Here is a 19,867-nt window from a genome sequence, read left to right as displayed (position 1 = left end):
ACTGATACAGTATGAGGAGGCTTTTATTAAGGAAGGCTAGATGGTGTTGGCGCAGGCACTGGAGACTGATATGGAAGGCTGTTCCTCTCAATAATTTGATTGTCATATTACAAAAACTATGTGGGAGGATTTTTTTGGACTGCAATTCAATGATTTTGAACTGGTTGACCCATTTCCTCCCTTGTTGAAATCTGCTGGAAATGGCCACCTGTGACAACAGATACAATTAAGTCATTGATTGACAGGCACCTGTGTGCTCTATCCCCTCCCAGTCCACCTTCCAGCCTCAGTGATTTTGGTGGCTTGCCCAGTGTTGCTGATGAATGCCAGGTCGGCTGCTCAAAACATAATTTCTGAGCTTATAGCTGAAGAACATGCCAACCTGGCTTTTGTTACCAAAACCTGGTTGGATGAACAGGGAGGAGTCAGTTTCTCCTAAATGTGTCCGCCAGGATTTCTTGTGCAGCACCAAGCTTGACTAGAGGGATTGGGGGGGGGGGTAGCCTTGGTCTATAGTGACTCTATCCCCCTGGCCGGATGCCCTATCCTGCAATCAGCCAGTTTTGAGTGTCTGTACCTGGTGTTGGTACAGACACTTTTTGTGCAAAGACGGGCATGATAAAGGACAAAGAAGGCAGGGACCTAACAGAAGCAGATGAGATTAAGAAGAGGTGGCAAGAATACACAGAAGAACTATACAGGAAAGATCTGAATGTCCCTGATAGCCATGATAGTGCGGTCACTGAACTTGAGCCGGACATCCTAGAGAGTGAAGTCAAGTGGGCCTTAGGAAGCATTAGTAACAACAAAGCTAACGGAGATGACAGTATTCCAGCCGAGCTATTTAAAATCCTACAAGATGATGCTGTTAAAGTGCTGCATTCAATATGCCAACAAATCTGGAACACTCAACAGTGGCCACAAGACTGGAAAAGGTCAGTTTACATTCCAATTCCAAAGAAGGGCAACGCCAAAGAGTGTTCAAACTACCGCACCATTGCGCTCATTTCACATGCCAGCAAGGTGACGCTCAAAATCCTACAAGCTAGGCTTCAGCAGTATGCGAACCGAGAACTACCGGAAGTACAAGCTGGGTTTAGAAGAGGCAGAGGAACTAGAGATCAAATCGCCAACATTCGCTGCATCATGGAGAAAGCAAGAGAATTCCAGAAAAACGTCTATTTCTGCTTCATTGACTACGCTAAAGCCTTTGATTGTGTGGATCACAACAAACTGTGGCAAATTCTTAAAGTGATGGGAGTACCAGACCACCTTACCTGTCTCCTGAGAAACCTGTACGAGGGTCAAGAAGCAACAGTAAGAACCAGACATGGAACAACCGAGTGGTTCCAAATTGGGAAAGGAGTACGACAAGGCTGCATATTGTCACCCTGCTTATTTAACTTATATGCAGAGTACATCATGAGAAATGCCGGGTTGGATGAATCAGAGGTCGGAATTAAGATTGCTGGGAGAATTATCAACAACCTCCGATATGCAGACGATACCACCCTAATGGCAGAAAGCGAAGAGGATCTCAAGAGCCTCTTGTTGAGGGTGAAAGAGGAGAGTGCAAAAGCTGGTTTGAAACTCAACATTAAAAAAACTAAGATCATGGCATCTGGCCCCATCACTTCCTGGCATATAGAAGGGGAAGAAATGGAAGCAGTGACAGATTTTACTTTCTTGGGCTCCAAGATCACTGCAGACGGTGACTGTAGCCATGAAATTAAAAGACGCTTGCTCCTTGGGAGGAAAGCTATGGCACACCTAGACAGCATAGTAAGAAGCAGAGACATCACCTTGCCTACAAAGGTCCGTCTAATCAAAGCTATGGTTTTCCCAGTAGTAATGTATGGATGTGAGAGCTGGACTATAAGGAAGGCTGAGCGCCGAAGAATTGATGCTTTCGAACTGTGGTGCTGGAGAAGACTCTTACGAGTCCCCTGGACTGCAAGGAGGTCAAATCAGTCCATCCTAAAGGAAATCAACCCTGACTGCTCATTGGAAGGACAGATAATGAAGCTGAAGCTCCAATATTTTGGCCACCTAATGCGAAGAGAAAACTCCCTGGAAAAGACCCTGATGCTGGGAAAGACTGAAGGCCAAAGGAGAAGGGGACGGCAGAGGATGAGATGGCTAGATAGCATCACGGATGCAATGAATATGAACTTGAGCACGCTCCGGGAGAGAGCGGAGGACAGGAAGGCCTGGCGTGCTATGGTCCATGGGGTCACGAAGAGTCGGACACGACTGAACGACTGAACAACAACAACAACAACCTGGTGTTGGGCACCTGAGACAGGATAGGGATTCTATTGGTGTACCGTCCACCCCGCTGCCCAACAGTCTCCCTGCCTGAGCTGGTCTTGAGCGTATGGTCTTGCAGGAGGTTAATATTCATGCTGAGGCTACTTTGTGAGGTGCAGCTCAGGACTTCATGGCCGCCATGTCAACCATGGGCCTGTCTCAAGTAATATCTTGCCCAACACATCTGGCAGGACACACTTTGGACCTGGTTTTCTGTGCTGGATTGGGAGAAAATGATCTGCGGGTAGGGGAGACAGTAGTGACTCCTTTGGCATGGACAGATCATTATCTGATCAGTTTTGACCTTCAGGCCACCTGTAACCTCTGCAGGGGTGTGTGTTGCCTTGGCCATGGGCTTTGAACTCTTAATTTAGAGGTGTCAAGATAGTGATAAATCAGACCCAGGTTTACTTACAAGGAGTACTTTATTGAGTAATTTACAGCACACAGGCGTACCCAATGGTTGGATCAGACAGCTTCTCTGAACCCAGAGCCATGGGGTACAATGGGTTTTATACCACACATGTTAGCAATCAGACAGCATGACAACAGCAAGCACCATCTAGCATTCATTCCCAGCATAGACGAGCAGTGCTTGGTTCTCAGCACAGACACCTGCAGTTCAGCATAAACATATAGCTTCACTTCCCAAGCACATCTTGATTAGATACTCTACTCATTAGTATGGAATGTGCTATGCCGCGCTATCAGCCTTTTGACTCGTCTTCACATGCTCAGAAGCTTACTAGCAAGGAATTTGCATCCACAATGAACTTAAGCAAGGCATTATGGATCTCTAGGCTCCTCTAACGTTACAGGTGACTTGATTATGCTCCTGGGGCCAAAACAGGGTGGGGGACCAAATTTGATGGTCCACCCCTGGAGACTGATGAATCTGGATGGATTTTTGAGGTCTCTTGGGGATTTTCCTGCAGGCTTAGCTGGCGGTCTTGCCGAGGTCCTGGTCACCGCTTGGAATGAGGAGATGACCCGGGCTATTGATATGATCGCTCCCAAATGTCCTTGACCTAGTCGTAGAACTGTGTCAGCTCCTTGGTATTCTGAGGAGCTGAGGGCAATAAAATGACCATGTCGATGATTAGAGCGCAAATGGCAGAAGACTTGGAATGAATATGATCAAACACAGGTAAGAATCCACTTGCGATCTTATTCTGTGGCGGTGATGGCGGTGAAGAAATCCTACTTCTCCGCCACCATTGCATCTGCTCAGTGTTGTCCAGCAGAGCTCTTTTGTGTGGTTAAAGGCCTCTTGGGTGTAGACCTTGGAACACAAGAACTTGAACCCTCAAAGGCCCACTGTGAACAATTTGCCAGACACTTTGCAGATAAAATTGCTCGTATTCGCATTGACTTGGATGACGTTATTTTGACAGTCTGATATGGATGGGGCTGGTGCAACATCTAGTCATGTTATGGATACCTTTCGGCTTGTGCAACCTGAGGATGTGGACAAACTGCTTGGAGGACAGAGGCCCTTTAGATCCTTGCCCATCCTGGCTTGTGAAATCTGCCAGAGTTGGGCTGGGTATCTGGACCTCAGAGGTGGTAAATGCCTCCTTGAGGGATGGTGAGGTCCCCGCAGCTTTGAAAGAAGCTGTGGTGGGGCCCTTGCTGAAGAAACCAAATTTAGATCCTATGGTTCCAGATAATTACCGCCCCGTGTCAAATTTGCCATTCTTGGGCAAGGTGCTGGAGCGTGTGGTGGTCTCATAACTCCAAGCTGTTCTGGATGAAACTGATTATTTATATCCATTCCAATCAGGTTTCAGGCCTGGTTATGAGATGGAAACAGCCTTGGTCGCCCTGGTTGATGACTTATGCCAGAGAATGGACAGGGGGAGTGCAACCCCGTGGGTTCTTCTGGACCTCTCAGTGGCTTTTGACACCATTGACCATGGCATCCTTCTGGATCATTTATCTGGATTGGGCTTGGGAGGCACAAAGTGGTTCCGGTCCTTTCTGGAGGAGCGGTCTGTAATGGCCCCAGGGATGTAACCAAGTCATCTGTAGTTTTAGAGGGGCCTAGAGATCCATAATGCTTAACTTAGGTTCATTATAAGCGCAATTGCCTTGCTAGTGGGCCTCTGAGCATGTGAGATGAGTCAATGGTCAATAGCGCAGCCTCAGCACATTCCATGCTAACGACAGCTAGTGTGTTATCAGGGCCTAGGATGTGCCTGTGAAGTGAGGCTATGTTTATGCTGAGTTACAGGTGTCTGTCCTGGGAAAGTTCTGATTGTTTTCCTTCGGAACAAGTACTGTTAGCCTATGCTGGGAAAGTTGCAGAGGAATGCTAATTAATGCTTGCTGCTGTCATGCTGCCTGATTGCTAATATGTATGGTATAAAACCCATTATACCCCTTGACTCTGTGTTCAGAGAAACTGTCTGATCCAACCACTGGGTACACCTGTGTGCTGTAAGTACTCAATAAAGTCTCCTTGTAAGCAAACCTGGATCTGGCTTATCATTATCTTGGCACCTCCAAACCTTAGCTGCCCACGGCCGGGGCAATACACAGTCTCAGAAAGTGGTGCTGGGGGACTTCAGTTTCACCCCATGGCCATTAGACTGTGGGGTGCCGCAAGGTTCTATCTTGTCCCCCAAGCTTCTTAACATCTACATGAAACCGCTGGGGGAAGTCATCAGGAGGTTTGGGCTAAAATGTCATCAGTATGTGGATGAAACTCAGCTCTACCTCTCATTTCCTTCTGCACATCCCAGGGAGGCTGTGGAACTCTTGAACCAGTGTCTGGAGGCTGTTTTGAGATGGACGAGGGTGAACAAGCTGAAACTTAATCCAGACAAGACGGAGGTACTGTGAGTTGGGAAACCAACTACTTCGGATGAAGGTTTACATCTGGTCTTAGATGGGGATGCACTCCCACTGAGGGACCAAGTGCGCAGTCTGGGAGTCCTCCTGGACTCTAAGCTAACTGGGGAAGCCCAGGTGGCTGTGGTGTTCGGGAGCGCTTTTTACCAGCGTAGGCAGGTACGCCAACTGCGGCCCTATCTAACCTTGCCTCATTTATCCATGCACTAGTCACATCCAGGCTCAACTACTGTAATGCACTATACATGGAGCTGCCTTTGAAGATGGTTCAGAAACTCCAGCTTGTGCAGAATGCGCGGCCGCCTGAGTATTGGTGGAGGCGAGGCAAGGCGATTCGATCATATAACACCTATACTGCGCCAGCTGCACTGGTTACCGGTGCGTTTCCGAGTGCAATTCAAAGTGCTGGTTTTGACCTTTAAAGCCTTAAAAGGGACCAAGTTACTTGAAGGACCGCCTACAAGGAAAGAAAGATCAGAAAGAGAGGCCCATCTCATTTTCCCACCCATGAGAAGGGTAAGGTGGGTGGCCACACATGAGAGGGCCTTCTCTGCAGTGGCCCCACACCTTTGGAACAAGCTGCCATTGGAGGTCCTCCATGCTCCATCATTGCAGACTTTTAAGAAGGCCCTGAAAACATATTATTTTACCTTGGCCTTCTATTGATATGACTGCTATTGTTGCTGTTGCTGCTGTTAACATCGTTGTTGGTTTTACTGTTGGCTTTTACTGTTGTTTTTATTTTTTTATATTTTTATTACTTTTAATATTTTAATTGTTTTTATGTATTGTATTGTTGTAAGCCGCCTTGGGAGGGCTTCTGCTCTGAAAGGTGGCCAAGAAGTATTTTAAATAATAAAATAAAATAAAAATTGTGCAACTGAAAAATATTACAGCCCAAGGGGAAAATTTTATTTCACCCAATTTATTAGAGGCCTTTACTGAATGGTGGGCATCAGTGCTGGCTTCATTCTTTACCTATATTGATGGTATAGGAAAAGTTCCAACTGAATGGAAGGAGGCATTACTGGTCCCCATATATAAAAACAGTGGAAGAGAAAATTCAGCTAACTACAGACCTATTAGTTTACTTGATGTTGTTTATGCTAGACATCTTCTAATGAAGTTAAAAGAATGGGTAGTAACTAATAATCTATTGGCATATAGAGAAGGAACAGCTGCAGGGAGCTTGTTTTGCCCTTCCCTGCAGAAAGAACACCTATGAGAACTTTGAAACTAAGAACTGGTGCCTGAGTTTTTGCTTTTTTTCCTTGTCCCACCAAATCCCTTTTGCTCTTGTGTTGTGTCTTTTCGATTATAAGCCTGATGGAAGGGCCTGTCTTATTATTAATCCTTGTAAACCACTCTAGGAGCCTTTTTCTGGCTGACGAGCAGGGTGAAAAGTCTGTAAATAAATGTTTAAGACAATGTTGCCCTAGCTTTAATATATGCTATGTTGCTGAATGACAGTAATGCATATTTTTATGATTTATTATTAGCTGTCTTGAGGGTCTGAGTGAATGAAAAGACAACATTAAAATATGTATCAGCAAATTGATCAAATACGATGTTAAACTCCCTTTTACAATACAAATATATAGCAAGATTAGGACTGTATCACATTTTGAAGAGTTTATGATACAAGCCAACAATTGTTAATTAGAAAGCTGTATGGCATGTGTCTTGAATTGGATATAATGAAAGTTCATTCGTATTCGACAAAGTTGGAGTGAGAGAGAAAGAGTTGGAGGGAAACTTGGAGCTGTACTTGGCCTCATAAACTCTATGTCTTGGTGTTAGTTTCCTCTAGAGAAAAAGTAGGAATTCAATAGTAACTAATCTCATATAAAGTCTAATCAGTATAGAAGCAGGAACATTTCACTTTTTGGGAACACTGAGAACAATGTTGATCACTTTGCATTTACATCTGATGGTTTTGTCCCAAATAAAAAGATACTGGGGAAAAGCACTGCAGCTTCTTCAAGACATTACAGAAGGGGTAGGTAACCTGGTGCCCTCCAAATGTTTTGGATTACAACTCACATCAACCCCAACCAGCATGGTCAATGTTGAAGGATCATGGGAGCTGTTGTCCAAAACATTTGGAAGGCATCTGCCTACCCCTGCATTGCAGGATATGAAATTCAATGGGACTGACTGACCATTCTTTTCCACAACTTAAGGGAGAAATGTGTTATGGAAACTGTTAAACATTTGTTCTGTGCAACAAGGATAAATGTGGCGGCAAACTGGCAATGTGTTTCAGCCTCTAAGTATATTACTATTTTAAGCATAATCTGGTAAGTGGCAGAAGCGATGAAGCTCACAAATTATACTTTAGCCAAGGAAGGGATGCCACATAAGAACATCGGAACCTAAGAAGAGCCATGCTGGATCAGACCAAGAGTCCAACTAGTCCAACATTCTGTTCACACGGTGGCCAACCAGCTGCCCGTAGGAAACCCACAAGCAAGACAAGAGTGCAACAGCACCCTCCCGCCCATATTCCCCAGCAAGTGGTATACATAGGCATACTGCCTCTGATGCTGGAGGTAGCATGTACCCATCAGGACTAATAGCCATTGATAGCCTTATTCTCCATGAATTTGTCCAATCCCTTTTAAAGCCATCCAAATTAGTGGCCATCACTACCTCTTGTGGAAGTGAATTCTATGGTGTGAGCACACTTGGTGTACAATTAAACCTATGGACTGTGTGAAGAAGTACTTCCTTTTATCTGTCCTCAATGTCCTACCAACCAGCTTCATGGGATGATCCCAGGTTCTAGTATTATGAGAGAGGGAGAAAAATGTCTCCCTATCCACTTTTTCCTCACCATGCATAATTTTGTATACCTCTATCATACCCCCCTTACTCGCCTTTTTTCTAAGCTAATCCCAGCTGCTCCCCTTTCCTCAAAGGGGTCTTGATCATTATAGTTGTTCCATTCTGCACTTTTCCCAACTCTATAATATCCTTTTTAGGTGCAGTGACCAGAACCGTACATAGTATTCGAAGTGTGGTCGCACCACAGATTTGTATTAGGAGAGTATGATCTTGGCAGTTTTATTTTCAATTCTGTTTCTCATTATACCTAACATGGAATTTGTCTTTTTCACAGCCTTTCTACACCGGGTTGACATTTACATTGAACTGTCCACCACAACCCCCAGATCTCTTTCTTGGTCAGTCACCACTAGCTCAGATGCCATCAGCTTATATCTGAAGTTCGGATTTTTTGCCTCAATGTGCATCACTTTACAAGTGTCACAAGACAGATACATTTACAGAGAATTGGTCTTTTTTTAGTATTGGAATGATGATCATTTTTATCCATGTGCACTATTTTTATTGTAAATATATAGCTATTTTTTATTTAATCAATTTTAAAATAATTTACATATAAAAACAGAAATTAAGAATGTCATAGAACTCTGGCACTCACCTTTGTTTGTTCTTTCCTGAGCCTTTTTAATAATGCTATGTCCTCCAGAGATTTCTTTCTCTCTTCCTGTAGAGCTTTTACTACATTAGAAGTTTGGGCAATACATCTTTTGATTATGCTCTCTCGACTTTTATGAGCCTCTGTCAGCTAAATACATAGTGAGAAAGGGAAAAAAGTGAGTAAGCAATTCAATCATGTATTAAAAGCTAATTTAAATAAAGGAATACATTGATAAAGCATGGATTTTACAGAAAATTGCAACTTTCAATGCACCCTTAATGGATGTTGCATAAGAACGTCTTACCCTCCATCAGCTGCTCATAGCTCACCCAGTTAACACTGCTTTACTCTGACTCAGTAATGCCAGGCTGATCCTGCATAGATGCGTTCCTCAAATTGGTGTCCTCCAGATGTTTTGGATTACAACTCCCCCTCAGCCCATCAGCATGGCCAATAGTCAGCTGGAGCTGTGGCGCAGCCAGGGCTGGATTGCAGGGCACAGGTCCGGGGTCCCAAGGTCCAGAGGGCCCCCAAACAACCCCCTGAACTCCCTCTCTCCCTCTCCTTCTAGCCTGGTGCTAGCAAAAAGAAGTCCCGCAACACCCAGCTGGGTAAGCCTAAAGGCCCCATGGCACACCAGTTTACAAATAAAGTTTTTCAACTCACATTTTGAGTTAGCAGTGAACTGAGCCAATCAGATGCTGCCTTTGGGGGACTCAGCCAATCAGGGCACAGAAGGGACATAAAGACTGCCCCTTTGCCACTCCTGTGTCCTCACTGGCCATGGCATCCCAAAAGTAGCATCTGATTGGTTCAGATCACTGCTACTCAAGATGTAATTTTAAATTGTGGTTTTAATGTTCTGTATATTTTAAATTGTTTTATTGTGTGTTGTTTGGTTTTAATTTTTGTGAACCGCCCAGAGAGCTTCGGCTATTGGGCGGTATAGAAATGAAATGAATGAATAAATAAATAAAAACCCTTTACTTTTAATACAGTGCATATATGGGTGGTGGCAGCAGGGTGTGTGTGCTGGTGGTGGCAGAGGTGGGTGGGGTGGCAGTGGCTGTGAGTCTCTGGGAAAGAAACTTGCCCAAGGTCCCTTCAAAGCTAGCTGCGCCTGTGCCTGGAGGGCAGTAGTTTGGGGAAGGCTGCTCTAGGGTGAGCTACTCAGCAAATTAGGTCTCTTTTATCACCCCCACTTGTATTAAGTATCCCTCTGTCTTGGTGTCTTAGATATTTAATGAACACTGCAGAGCTCAGTATAAGCCTCTGAAGAGGGCTTTACCTGAAAGTGCTCTTCAGCAGGAATTTAAAGAGCAAATGCTGGAATGATAAAGGTTGCCAATCAGGATATTAGTGAGAAATCCTCATTGCTTAAGAATAAATGGCTGAAAAGGGATGATCTCTGTTCACCTCCTGTAAAGCAGGGGCGCGGAACCTGTTTCAGCCCAAGGGCCTAACTGAATTTCAGAGAATCTCTCAGGGGCTTCATTCTAGTGGTGGGTACGGCCAAAGGCAAAAGGGGCAGAGCCAAAGGCAAAGCAGTGGGGCCAAACATACAAAAATACCACCATATTGTAGTTTAAATCTCTTGTTGCCAGTAACTAAGCCTTAGGAATGGCACGTTAACTTTTTAGAACGGGGGAAAAACTGCACAAAAGGCGGGATTGGGAAACCACCAAATAATCAGTGGCTGGGGGAAAAGGGGGCATGGCAATACGGGGCCCCCTGGAGGGCTGGACTGGTTCCCCATCCCTGCTGCAAAAGAAAAGCGAAGTGGGGAGGGGAGGGGACAAGATAACTCTTAAGTTCCCACATTTAAGTGCTGACAGAGACATATGCCCTATGCTGGTGTTCACGTGCATCACATGTAAGGCTAATCTGGGGAAAAGACATTTGCGAGCATGCATGCCCTGCTCCCAAGCATCCTGTGTACCGGGCTAGTGAAGAGGTCTCTGTGCATTGAGCACGAAGGTCTGCAAGGGGCTTGAACACACTTACACAGTTGAACGTGCTTACACAGCTTAAGTGATCAGGAACCCTGCCTTATCAGGTATTTGCATAACGAGTTTGCTATTAGTATAGGATGAGATAACATCTGTTTATTTTTTGAAATAAATAAATAAATAAATAAATTTATTTATTTATTAAATTTATTAATCGCCCATCTGGCTGGTCACCCAGCCACTCCAGGCGATGTACAATAATAAAAACAGTTTAAAACAATAAAATTCTACATTAAAAACATATTTCTAAAAATACCCTAACCCATCCCAAATGCCTGCCTGAAGAACCACATTTATAATTAAAAACAGTTTGCGCTGCCTCTCCTATGAGTCTGAATCATAAAATGTCTACTTGAAACCTAGCTCTTGCAGAACAAAGTTGGCCATAAAAAGAATGAAGTGATATAACATGTTTATTTTGTGACATATCATTAATTACTGACATGTCAATTACCCCTTAGTAACATATATCCGTTAAAAAACAAATACACACAATTGATATAAGGGCAACAAACACATTTACCGACTGATGAAGTTCTTTACAAGTTTGGCCAGCATCAACTTTTCCTACAAAAGAAGCTGTGGGAACAGTAGTGTTTAACTCATGGACTATTCTGTCATCGATTGTTCTCATCACCCTGAGCAACTCCTGTGGGGAGAGGGAAAAAAAAAGATGTATTGATTCTGAAACTTGAATGAAAGGGAAACGAGAAAAGGTATTTCTAAGATCTGAGTAATGTTACTTGGCACATTACATTTAGAATTACAACAGACCTGCAGACTGACTGAGCCGGAACACTTGGGCCTAAGCCAATTTACAGTGCAATCCTATACCCACTTACCAGGGAGTAGGCCTCATTGAGCTCCATGGGTCTTAGTTCTGAGTAGACCTGCCTAGGATTGTGCTGTTAGGCTCTTAAAGACGTGCTGTCAAAACGATTTGAAAATCCAGTCCTATGTTTCCTCTACAATTAGTCCTGCATCTCAGCTATGAAGAGATGGATTGATACTACTGCAAAAACCAGCTAAGGCCAAATCCAGCAAAAACTCAGGCATGTGCCTTCCATCTACGCAATAAGCAGGCTGCTAGGAAGCTGCAAATTACATGGAAAGGAGTGTTATTGGAGCATTGCACTAACCCTAAATATTTCGGGGTTGCTTTGGATAGGGCCTTAACATATAAACAGCATTGCAATAACACTAAACTGAAGGTCAGTGGAAGAAATAACATCATTAGGAAATCAACGAGCACTACTTAGGGTGCTAAACCAAGGGTTCTTAAGATTACAGCATTAGCCCTTTGCCACTCAGCTGGCGAACATGCCTGCCCAGTTTGGTATAAATCAGCACATTCTGGGCAAGTTGATGCTGCTTTGAATGAAACAAGCAGAATCATTGTTGTTGTTCAGTCGTTCAGTCGTGTCCGACTCTTCGTGACCCCATGGACCATAGCACGCCAGGCCTTCCTGTCCTGCGCTCTCTCCCGGAGCGTGCTCAAGTTCATATTCATTGCATCCGTGATGCTATCTAGCCATCTCATCCTCTGCCGTCCCCTTCTCCTTTGGCCTTCAGTCTTTCCCAGCATCAGGGTCTTTTCCAGGGAGTTTTCTCTTCGCATTAGGTGGCCAAAATATTGGAGCTTCAGCTTCATTATCTGTCCTTCCAATGAGCACTCAGGGTTGATTTCCTTTAGGATGGACTGATTTGACCTCCTTGCAGTCCAGGGGACTCGTAAGAGTCTTCTCCAGCACCACAGTTCGAAAGCATCAATTCTTCGGCGCTCAGCCTTCCTTAGAGTCCAGCTCTCACAGCCATACATTACTACTGGGAAAACCATAGCTTTGATTAGACGGACCTTTGTCGGCAAGGTGATGTCTCTGCTTCTTACTATGCTGTCTAGGTTGGCCATAGCTTTCCTCCCAAGGAGCAAGCGACTTTTAATTTCATGGCTACAGTCACCGTCTGCAGTGATCTTGGAGCCCAAGAAAGTAAAATCTGTCACTGCTTCCATTTCTTCCCCTTCTATATGCCAGGAAGTGATGGGGCCAGATGCCATGATCTTCGTTTTGTTAATGTTGAGTTTCAAACCAGCTTTTGCACTCTCCTCTTTCACCCTCAACAAGAGGCTCTTGAGATCCTCTTCGTTTTCTGCCATTAGGGTGGTATCGTCTGCATATCGGAGGTTGTTGATAATTCTCCCAGCAATCTTAATTCCGACCTCTGATTCATCCAACCCGGCATTTCTCATGATGTACTCTGCATATAAGTTAAATAAGCAGGGTGACAATATGCAGCCTTGTCGTACTCCTTTCCCAATTTTGAACCAATCGGTTGTTCCATGTCTGGTTCTTACTGTTGCTTCTTGACCCTCGTACAGGTTTCTCAGGAGACAGGTAAGGTGGTCTGGTACTCCCATCACTTTAAGAATTTGCCACAGTTTGTTGTGATCCACACAATCAAAGGCTTTAGCGTAGTCAATGAAGCAGAAATAGACGTTTTTCTGGAATTCTCTTGCTTTCTCCGTGATGCAGCGAATGTTGGCGATTTGATCTCTAGTTCCTCTGCCTCTTCTAAACCCAGCTTGTACTTCCGGTAGTTCTCGGTTCGCATACTGCTGAAGCCTAGCTTGTAGGATTTTGAGCATCACCTTGCTGGCATGTGAAATGAGTGCAATGGTGCGGTAGTTTGAACACTCTTTGGCATTGCCCTTCTTTGGAATTGGAATGTAAACTGACCTTTTCCAGTCTTGTGGCCACTGTTGAGTGTTCCAGATTTGTTGGCATATTGAATGCAGCACTTTAACAGCATCATCTTTTAGGATTTTAAATAGCTCGGCTGGATACTGTCATCTCCGCTAGCTTTGTTGTTACTAATCCTTCCTAAAGCCCACTTGACTTCACTCTCTAGGATGTCCGGCTCAAGTTCAGTGACCGCACTATCATGGCTATCAGGGACATTCAGATCTTTCCTGTATAGTTCTTCTGTGTATTCTTGCCACCTCTTCTTAATCTCATCTGCTTCTGTTAGGTCCCTGCCTTCTTTGTCCTTTATCATGCCCGTCTTTGCACAAAACGTTCCCTTGAGATCTCCAATTTTCTTGAAGAGATCTCTAGTCTTTCCCATTCTGTTGTTTTCCTCGATTTCTTTGCATTGTTCATTGAAGAAGGCCTTCTTGTCTCTCCTTGCTATTCTCTGGAACTCTGCATTCAGTTGGGTATATCTTTCCCTTTCTCCCTTGCTTTTCGCTTCCCTTCTTTCGTGAGCTACTTGTAAAGCCTCATCAGACAGCCACTTTGCTTTCTTGCATTTCTTTTTCTTTGGGATGGATTTCGTTGCTGCCTCCTGAACAATGTTACGGACCTCCGTCCATAGTTCCTCAGGCACTCTGTCTATCAGGTCTAATCCCTGAAATCTATTCCTCACCTCCACTGTATATTCATAAGGGATATGATTTAGGTCATACCTGAACGGTTTAGTGGTTTTCCCGACGTTCTTCAATTTAAGCCGAAATTTTGCAAGAAGCAGCTCATGATCTGAGCCACAGTCAGCTCCAGGTCTTGTTTTTACTGACTGTATGGAGCTTCTCCATCTTTGGCTGCAAAGGACATAATCAATCTGATTTCGATATTGACCATCTGGTGACGTCCATGTGTAGAGTCATCTCTTGTGCTGTTGGAAAAGAGTGTTTGCTATGATCAGCATGTTCTCTTGGCAAAACTCTATTAGCTTTTGTCCTGCTTCATTTTGTACACCAAGGGCATGCATGCCTGTTATCCCGGTGATTTCTTGACTTCCTACTTTAGCATTCCAATCCCCTATGATGAAGAGGACATTTTTTTTGGTGTTAGTTCTAGAAGGTGTTGTAGGTCTTCATAGAACCGATCAACCTCAGCTTCTTCGGCATCAGTGGTTGGGGCATAGACTTGAATTACTGTGATGATGAATGGTTTGCCTTGGATTCGTACTGAGATCATTCTATCATTTTTAAGATTGTACCCCAGTACTGCTTTTCCCACCCTTTTGTTGACTATGAGTGCTACTCCATTTCTTCTAAGGGATTCTTGCCCACAATAGTAGATATGATGGTCACCTGAATTAAATTCACCCATGCCTGTCCATTTTAGTTCGCTGATTCCCAAGATGTCGATGTTCAATCTTGCCATCTCATGTTTGACCACCTCCAGCTTACCTTGATTCATTGATCTGACATTCCAGGTTCCTAAACAATATTGTTCTTTACAGCATCGGATTTTCTTTTCACCACCAGACACATCCACAGCTGAGTGTCCTTTCGGGTTTGGCCCAGCCGCTTCACTCTTTCTGGCGCTACTTGGAAATACCCTCTGCTCTTCCCCAGTAGCATATTGGACACCTTCCGACCTGAGGGGCTCATCTTCCGGCGTCATCTCTTTTAGCCTTGTGTTACGTTCCATGGGGTTTTCTTGGCAAGAATACTGGAGTGGGTTGCCATTTCCTTCTCCAGTGGACCACATTTTGTCAGAACTCTCTGCCATGACCTGTCCGTCTTGGGTGGCCCTGCACGGCATAGCTTATGGCTTCACTGAGTTACGCAAGCCCCTTTGCCACAACAAGGCAGTGATCATTACCGGATGTCTAAAACCTACTTCTCTAGACAATATCTACCATATAGCTGGCATTGCCCCGCCTGCTGTTTGTAGAGAAGCAGCAGCATACAAAGAGAGGCTTAAATCCTCAATATCCAAACAACACCCTCTTTACAGCTTACAACCAGCTCCTCAGAGATTAAATTCCAGGAAGTTTCCTCAGATCGACGGAAGACTTTGATGAATTCAAGAGTAGAATGGACTTACGGGAAGCTACAGAGTATCAACACTAGAGGGAACCAGCAGCGGAGCTGGCACCCGGTTCCGATGAAAGCTGGGAAGTTTGGAAATCATTGAATAGACTGCGTACGGGTGTAACAAGATCTAGAGACACTTTGAATAAATGGGGTTATCTCTGCCCTATGCAACTGTGGAGACTTGCAGACAACAACACATATGTATACTTGTCCTTTGTGCCCTGACCAATGTACACATGAGGACCTTATGACAGCACGACAGAACGCAATTAATGTTGCTAGTTTTGGGGCAAGATTTGTCTAACTTCTATATATTTTAACTTCTACATTTTATATTTTAAATGTTATGTGTTATAGTATGTTTTTTAATTGTGATGCTTCTGAAACGACTAAATAATAAATCTCAACTATTATCAAGAAGTTGCGGTACCTTCAGTTTAGGAATGGTATCTAGAACAGCTGTCCCCATTTAGCATTCGTCAGCTGGCTAGAACATCTCTTATAAAAAAACTAACCCCTTTAAGTGTGGAGTATCTCAGTGGCACATTCAACCAAACAGGTGTAAGAGAAAGAGCATGAAGAAAACCCAGGCAAAGAATTATAATAATCAAAAAGCGATGACAAAATTTAAAGAAATCAGAGTTTACATGGCCTGTAAAAAGGGGAAGAAAAGAAATAATTCAAAAGAAGATAACACAAGCTTCCTTACATACATAATCCAGTACCTAACTGGGGTACTGCAGCCAGAAAAGGGAAAGGAAAGGTTCCTCCTGTGCAAGCACCGAGTCATTACTAATCCCTAGAGGGATGCCGCTTGCATGGCAGACTGTAGCGGGGTGGTTTGCCATTGCCTTTCCCAGTTGTGACTACCTTACCCCCAGCAAGCTGGGTACTCATTTTACCGACCTCAGAAGGATGGAGGGCTGAGTCGACCTGAGCTGGCTACCCGAGACCCAGCTTCTGCTGGGATGGAACTCAGGTCGTGGGGAGAGTTTCGGTTGCAATACTGTCGCCTACCACTCAGCGCCACACAAGGCTCTTCAGCCAGAAAAGCCCTCTCTTATTATTAATAAATGTATATACCACTTACCATATCTAAAATGTTTCTTAAGTTAAAATACATCACAATAAATTCAAAAACATTTATTAAAATCTATAAAAACATTAATACAAATTATTAAAACCAAATAGTCAAAATACTATAATTAACAAACAAATTGGGCAGCAAAATCAATCAGGGAAGGCCTGGGTAAAGAGATGGGTCATTAAATAGTGTCTAAAATACACCACAGTTAGTGCCTCCCAAATACTAGGGGAGAGAAGGGCACCACCACGGAGAAGACTCGCTTCTGGGTTGCTGCAGAACCCCAGCAGAGGGGAGGGAAACATTGGGGTTGTTTGCATGTAATTAACCCACGATTTGCCACAGCACGTGCAGGACGCATTCTGTAACTTCTTTGAATATCCCGAGTCTTCTCTTCCCAAAGCTATATTGCAGGTTGGAGGGCTGTGCTGAATGAGAGTAGCTTACAGCAGTCCTGCAATGTAGTTCATCAATAATGTTGCTGGTCAGAGGTGGACTGAGGATGGTTTAGATTCCCAGTCAAAAATTTCACTTACCACACAGGTTGCAGCCAGTGGAGTCTGGTGGCCAATTTGACTGATGTGGCCACTGTGATAAGAAATACTCTTTTAAAAAATCAATTTGGTTACAAATAGATCCTTAAAAAATGAATATAAAGTGAATACAAAGTGCAGCCAAGAAGCAAAACCAATCTTTCCCCACACACTCACAAATCCATTTTAATACACCTAATCTATTCCACACATACTGAAGTCACAAATCAACTCTAAAACTAATAAATTGTAAAAACCACTCACAAATCATCCATACTTTGTGCGACCAAGAAACAATTTTGAAGAAACCAGTGGGGAATTTTTTGGAAGCAAGCAAGCAGCCCACACATTTACTTTCCGTCAAGCCTGAGGAAAACACACCATGCCAGGAAAACCAGAGAGTGGGAAATGTTGAATTGGGAAGAAAGCAGTGCACACATGTAGTTATTTCCATGCCTGAGAAAAATGTCTGTTTTGTTTTGTTCCAGCTAAGCTGCTGCTTCTTTCTTTCCCTCCCTGCAGGTCTGGCTGAAGCTGTGTCTGAGTTTGCTTGCTTTCCTTTTTCCTCCCATCCCTTGTTTCTTTTTTTTTTTTGGGGGGGGGTCTTTTGGATTGTATGCCTGAGGGCAGAGATTGTCTTGGTTTTTATTGATCTGTAAACAGCTCTGGGACTCTTTTTGGCTGAGGAGTGGGAAAAAATGCTTTAAATAAATATGAAAGCATTTCTCCTTAATTTACCTGCATATATTAGTATAATTTAGTAGAAAAAGTAAAGGGTCGAAATCTAGTATTATCAGTGTTATTTTTTCCAACAGCATCTTATTTTCTCCCAGTATAACTTTCCATAAGGACATGTCCACAACATTGTCTTTTGACAAGTGTAACTGGTGGAGGCTAGCACCTGGTTGGGGCATGCTGGGAGTTGGCTTTTTTCTTTCTAAGCAAGCATGGGATTGTGTCCTAAGAGAAGTCCTACAACTCCCAGCATTCCCCAGCTAGCATGGGTGACTGGGGAACGATGGGAGTCGTGGGGCTTTTTTTTCTGTCTAAACAAGCATAGGATTGCATCCTTAGGTGTCATTCAAGCAGCTGCTGCTTCATTGTTATCTCTGCCATGAACTCCGAAGGTGGCCGTAGGCAAACCACTCTCTCTCTCTCACCCCCCCGGTCTACTTTACAAGGCTGTTGTAAAGTCTACAAAAGAATGTATCTGAAGGCTCTAAACATTCTACAAATACGCACAACGCCGTATTATCGTCTTGGCTCTCCCTCAAGCGGCTCAGACCTTCAACACACACGTCTCCTGCTCCTTCTTTCCCAGGGTGCGCAGAGTCGCTCGTTAGCTGGCGACTCTTGCCCTTCATCATCACCTTCCACGCTACGGCAAGAACCAGGGGGAAATGACTCCCGGAGAGCGCGGCTCCAGGCTGGCTAGCGAGTTAGTTCTTCCACTCCACGACTTCCAGCCTGAAAGCAGATATTCGGGGGGGGGCTCTGATAATCGGCTGCGGGGACGATAGCCAACCCCTGCTTTAGCCTCCCGTACCTGAAATTCAGCGAAGTCCTCACAGTTCAGATACGAGTTGGGCGCCGCCATATTGGTGTCTCAGCAGCAGCCAATCAGAAGGCGTGACAGAAAAGCAGTCCCTCCCACTCCGGGATTGAATCAAGGGCGGAGCGCGAACTTTTTCCGCGTCGCGAGGGGGGGCGGGGGACGAGCGGGCGCCCAGCTTCTGGGTGGGCCTGTAGGGGCTCGCGCGGCCTGAGCCTTTGCAGATAATTTCGTTTTTTTTTACCCTCTGACTTCAGTGTTGTATTTAGGCCCAGTCGTTAACTAAAGAGATAGGAAAATAGTGGAGTGACGATTCAGTTGTTTGTGGTTCAGTCCTCCTGGGTCCTCCGCACCACTTTCAGATACAATTGAGAATCACAGAAAATGACGGGGAAATACAGGATTTTAGTGTAGTTGTCATTGGGTGGCAGCCTGTTCACCTCAAAACGAAAGGTGGCAACAAAGGCGATAGTTCTTGCTCTTCCTAAGTCAGGTCATTATTCATGTGACTTTAAAAAGAAATAGAAGTATTTAAACAAAAAGCTTGCCATGCTAATTAATGCTGGTCAGGTATTGCAGGGGTGGTGGCTGTGGCTGTGAGAAAAAGTGGCTTTTGACAGTGGTGGCAGTTTGGTCCACTGTTAGTATTGCAGGCTAGAGGTGCAGCTAAGGTTGGGTGGGATTTCCTGCCTACCAAAAATTCCCCATACAAAACAGTTCGTTTGCACAAAATTCCTCCCTCAGACCTCTAAAATCCAATTCAGCACTCAGTTGCATGCAGAACCCTTGTGCTTCATTAGTTTGCATACAGATACATTACACTTGCAAATGTTTAAAAACTCAAAAAAGTGTAATTTTTATATGAACTATGACATCAGAAAGAGCAGAAACAGTCAGTCCATGTTGCCAATCACAGCTACACTAAAAGCCGGAATATCTCCATTTTCTATGAGGCCACAATGTCAACCCAGGCTTTCAAAGTCAACCCAGAAGTTGGGTATTACGTGCATGAGAAATTTCTGTCCATGTCTATGGAATCAACTGTGGGAATACTGTGAACGTAACATACCTCAAATTCAGTAAAGCTTTCGACAAAGTGCCCCATTATATCCTGATTAGCAAACTTGCTCAAAGTGGGCTAGATGAAACAACGATCCGGTGGATCCACAGTTGGCTACAGAATCGGACTCAGAGTGCTTATCAATGGGATCTTCTCAAAGTGGGGAGAGGTAATGAGCAGGGTACCGCAGGGTTCAGTC

General features: G+C 44.3%; 1 protein-coding gene across 5 annotated transcripts in view; it reads right to left on the bottom strand.

Moving 5' to 3' along the window:
* Window positions 1-18,664, bottom strand: part of MIX23 (mitochondrial matrix import factor 23) — a 52,533-nt gene extending 33,869 nt beyond the window's left edge. For 3 of the 5 annotated variants that reach the window (XM_084835303.1, XM_084835304.1, XM_084835301.1), the window contains exons 1-3: window positions 18,603-18,664; window positions 11,141-11,266; window positions 8,609-8,755 (exon numbers count right to left, since the gene is read on the bottom strand). In XM_084835303.1, coding sequence (XP_084691429.1) covers window positions 8,609-8,755; window positions 11,141-11,266; window positions 18,603-18,653 — 324 coding nt within the window. In that variant the 5' untranslated portion in view covers window positions 18,654-18,664. Of the gene's footprint in view, window positions 1-8,608; window positions 8,756-11,140; window positions 11,267-11,459; window positions 11,579-18,298; window positions 18,416-18,602 lie in introns of those variants that run through there. The other 2 variants (XM_084835306.1, XM_084835302.1) reach the window with 2 other exon arrangements.
* Window positions 18,665-19,867: the final 1,203 nt, after the last annotated feature.

Source organism: Heloderma suspectum, chromosome 2, assembly GCF_057233095.1.
Source record: "Heloderma suspectum isolate Gila_16-S chromosome 2, 16-S_ref, whole genome shotgun sequence".
Taxonomy (NCBI): domain Eukaryota; kingdom Metazoa; phylum Chordata; class Lepidosauria; order Squamata; family Helodermatidae; genus Heloderma; species Heloderma suspectum.
The sequence above is the reverse complement of the archived record's forward strand: the minus strand, read 5'-3'. Positions and strand labels throughout refer to the sequence as shown.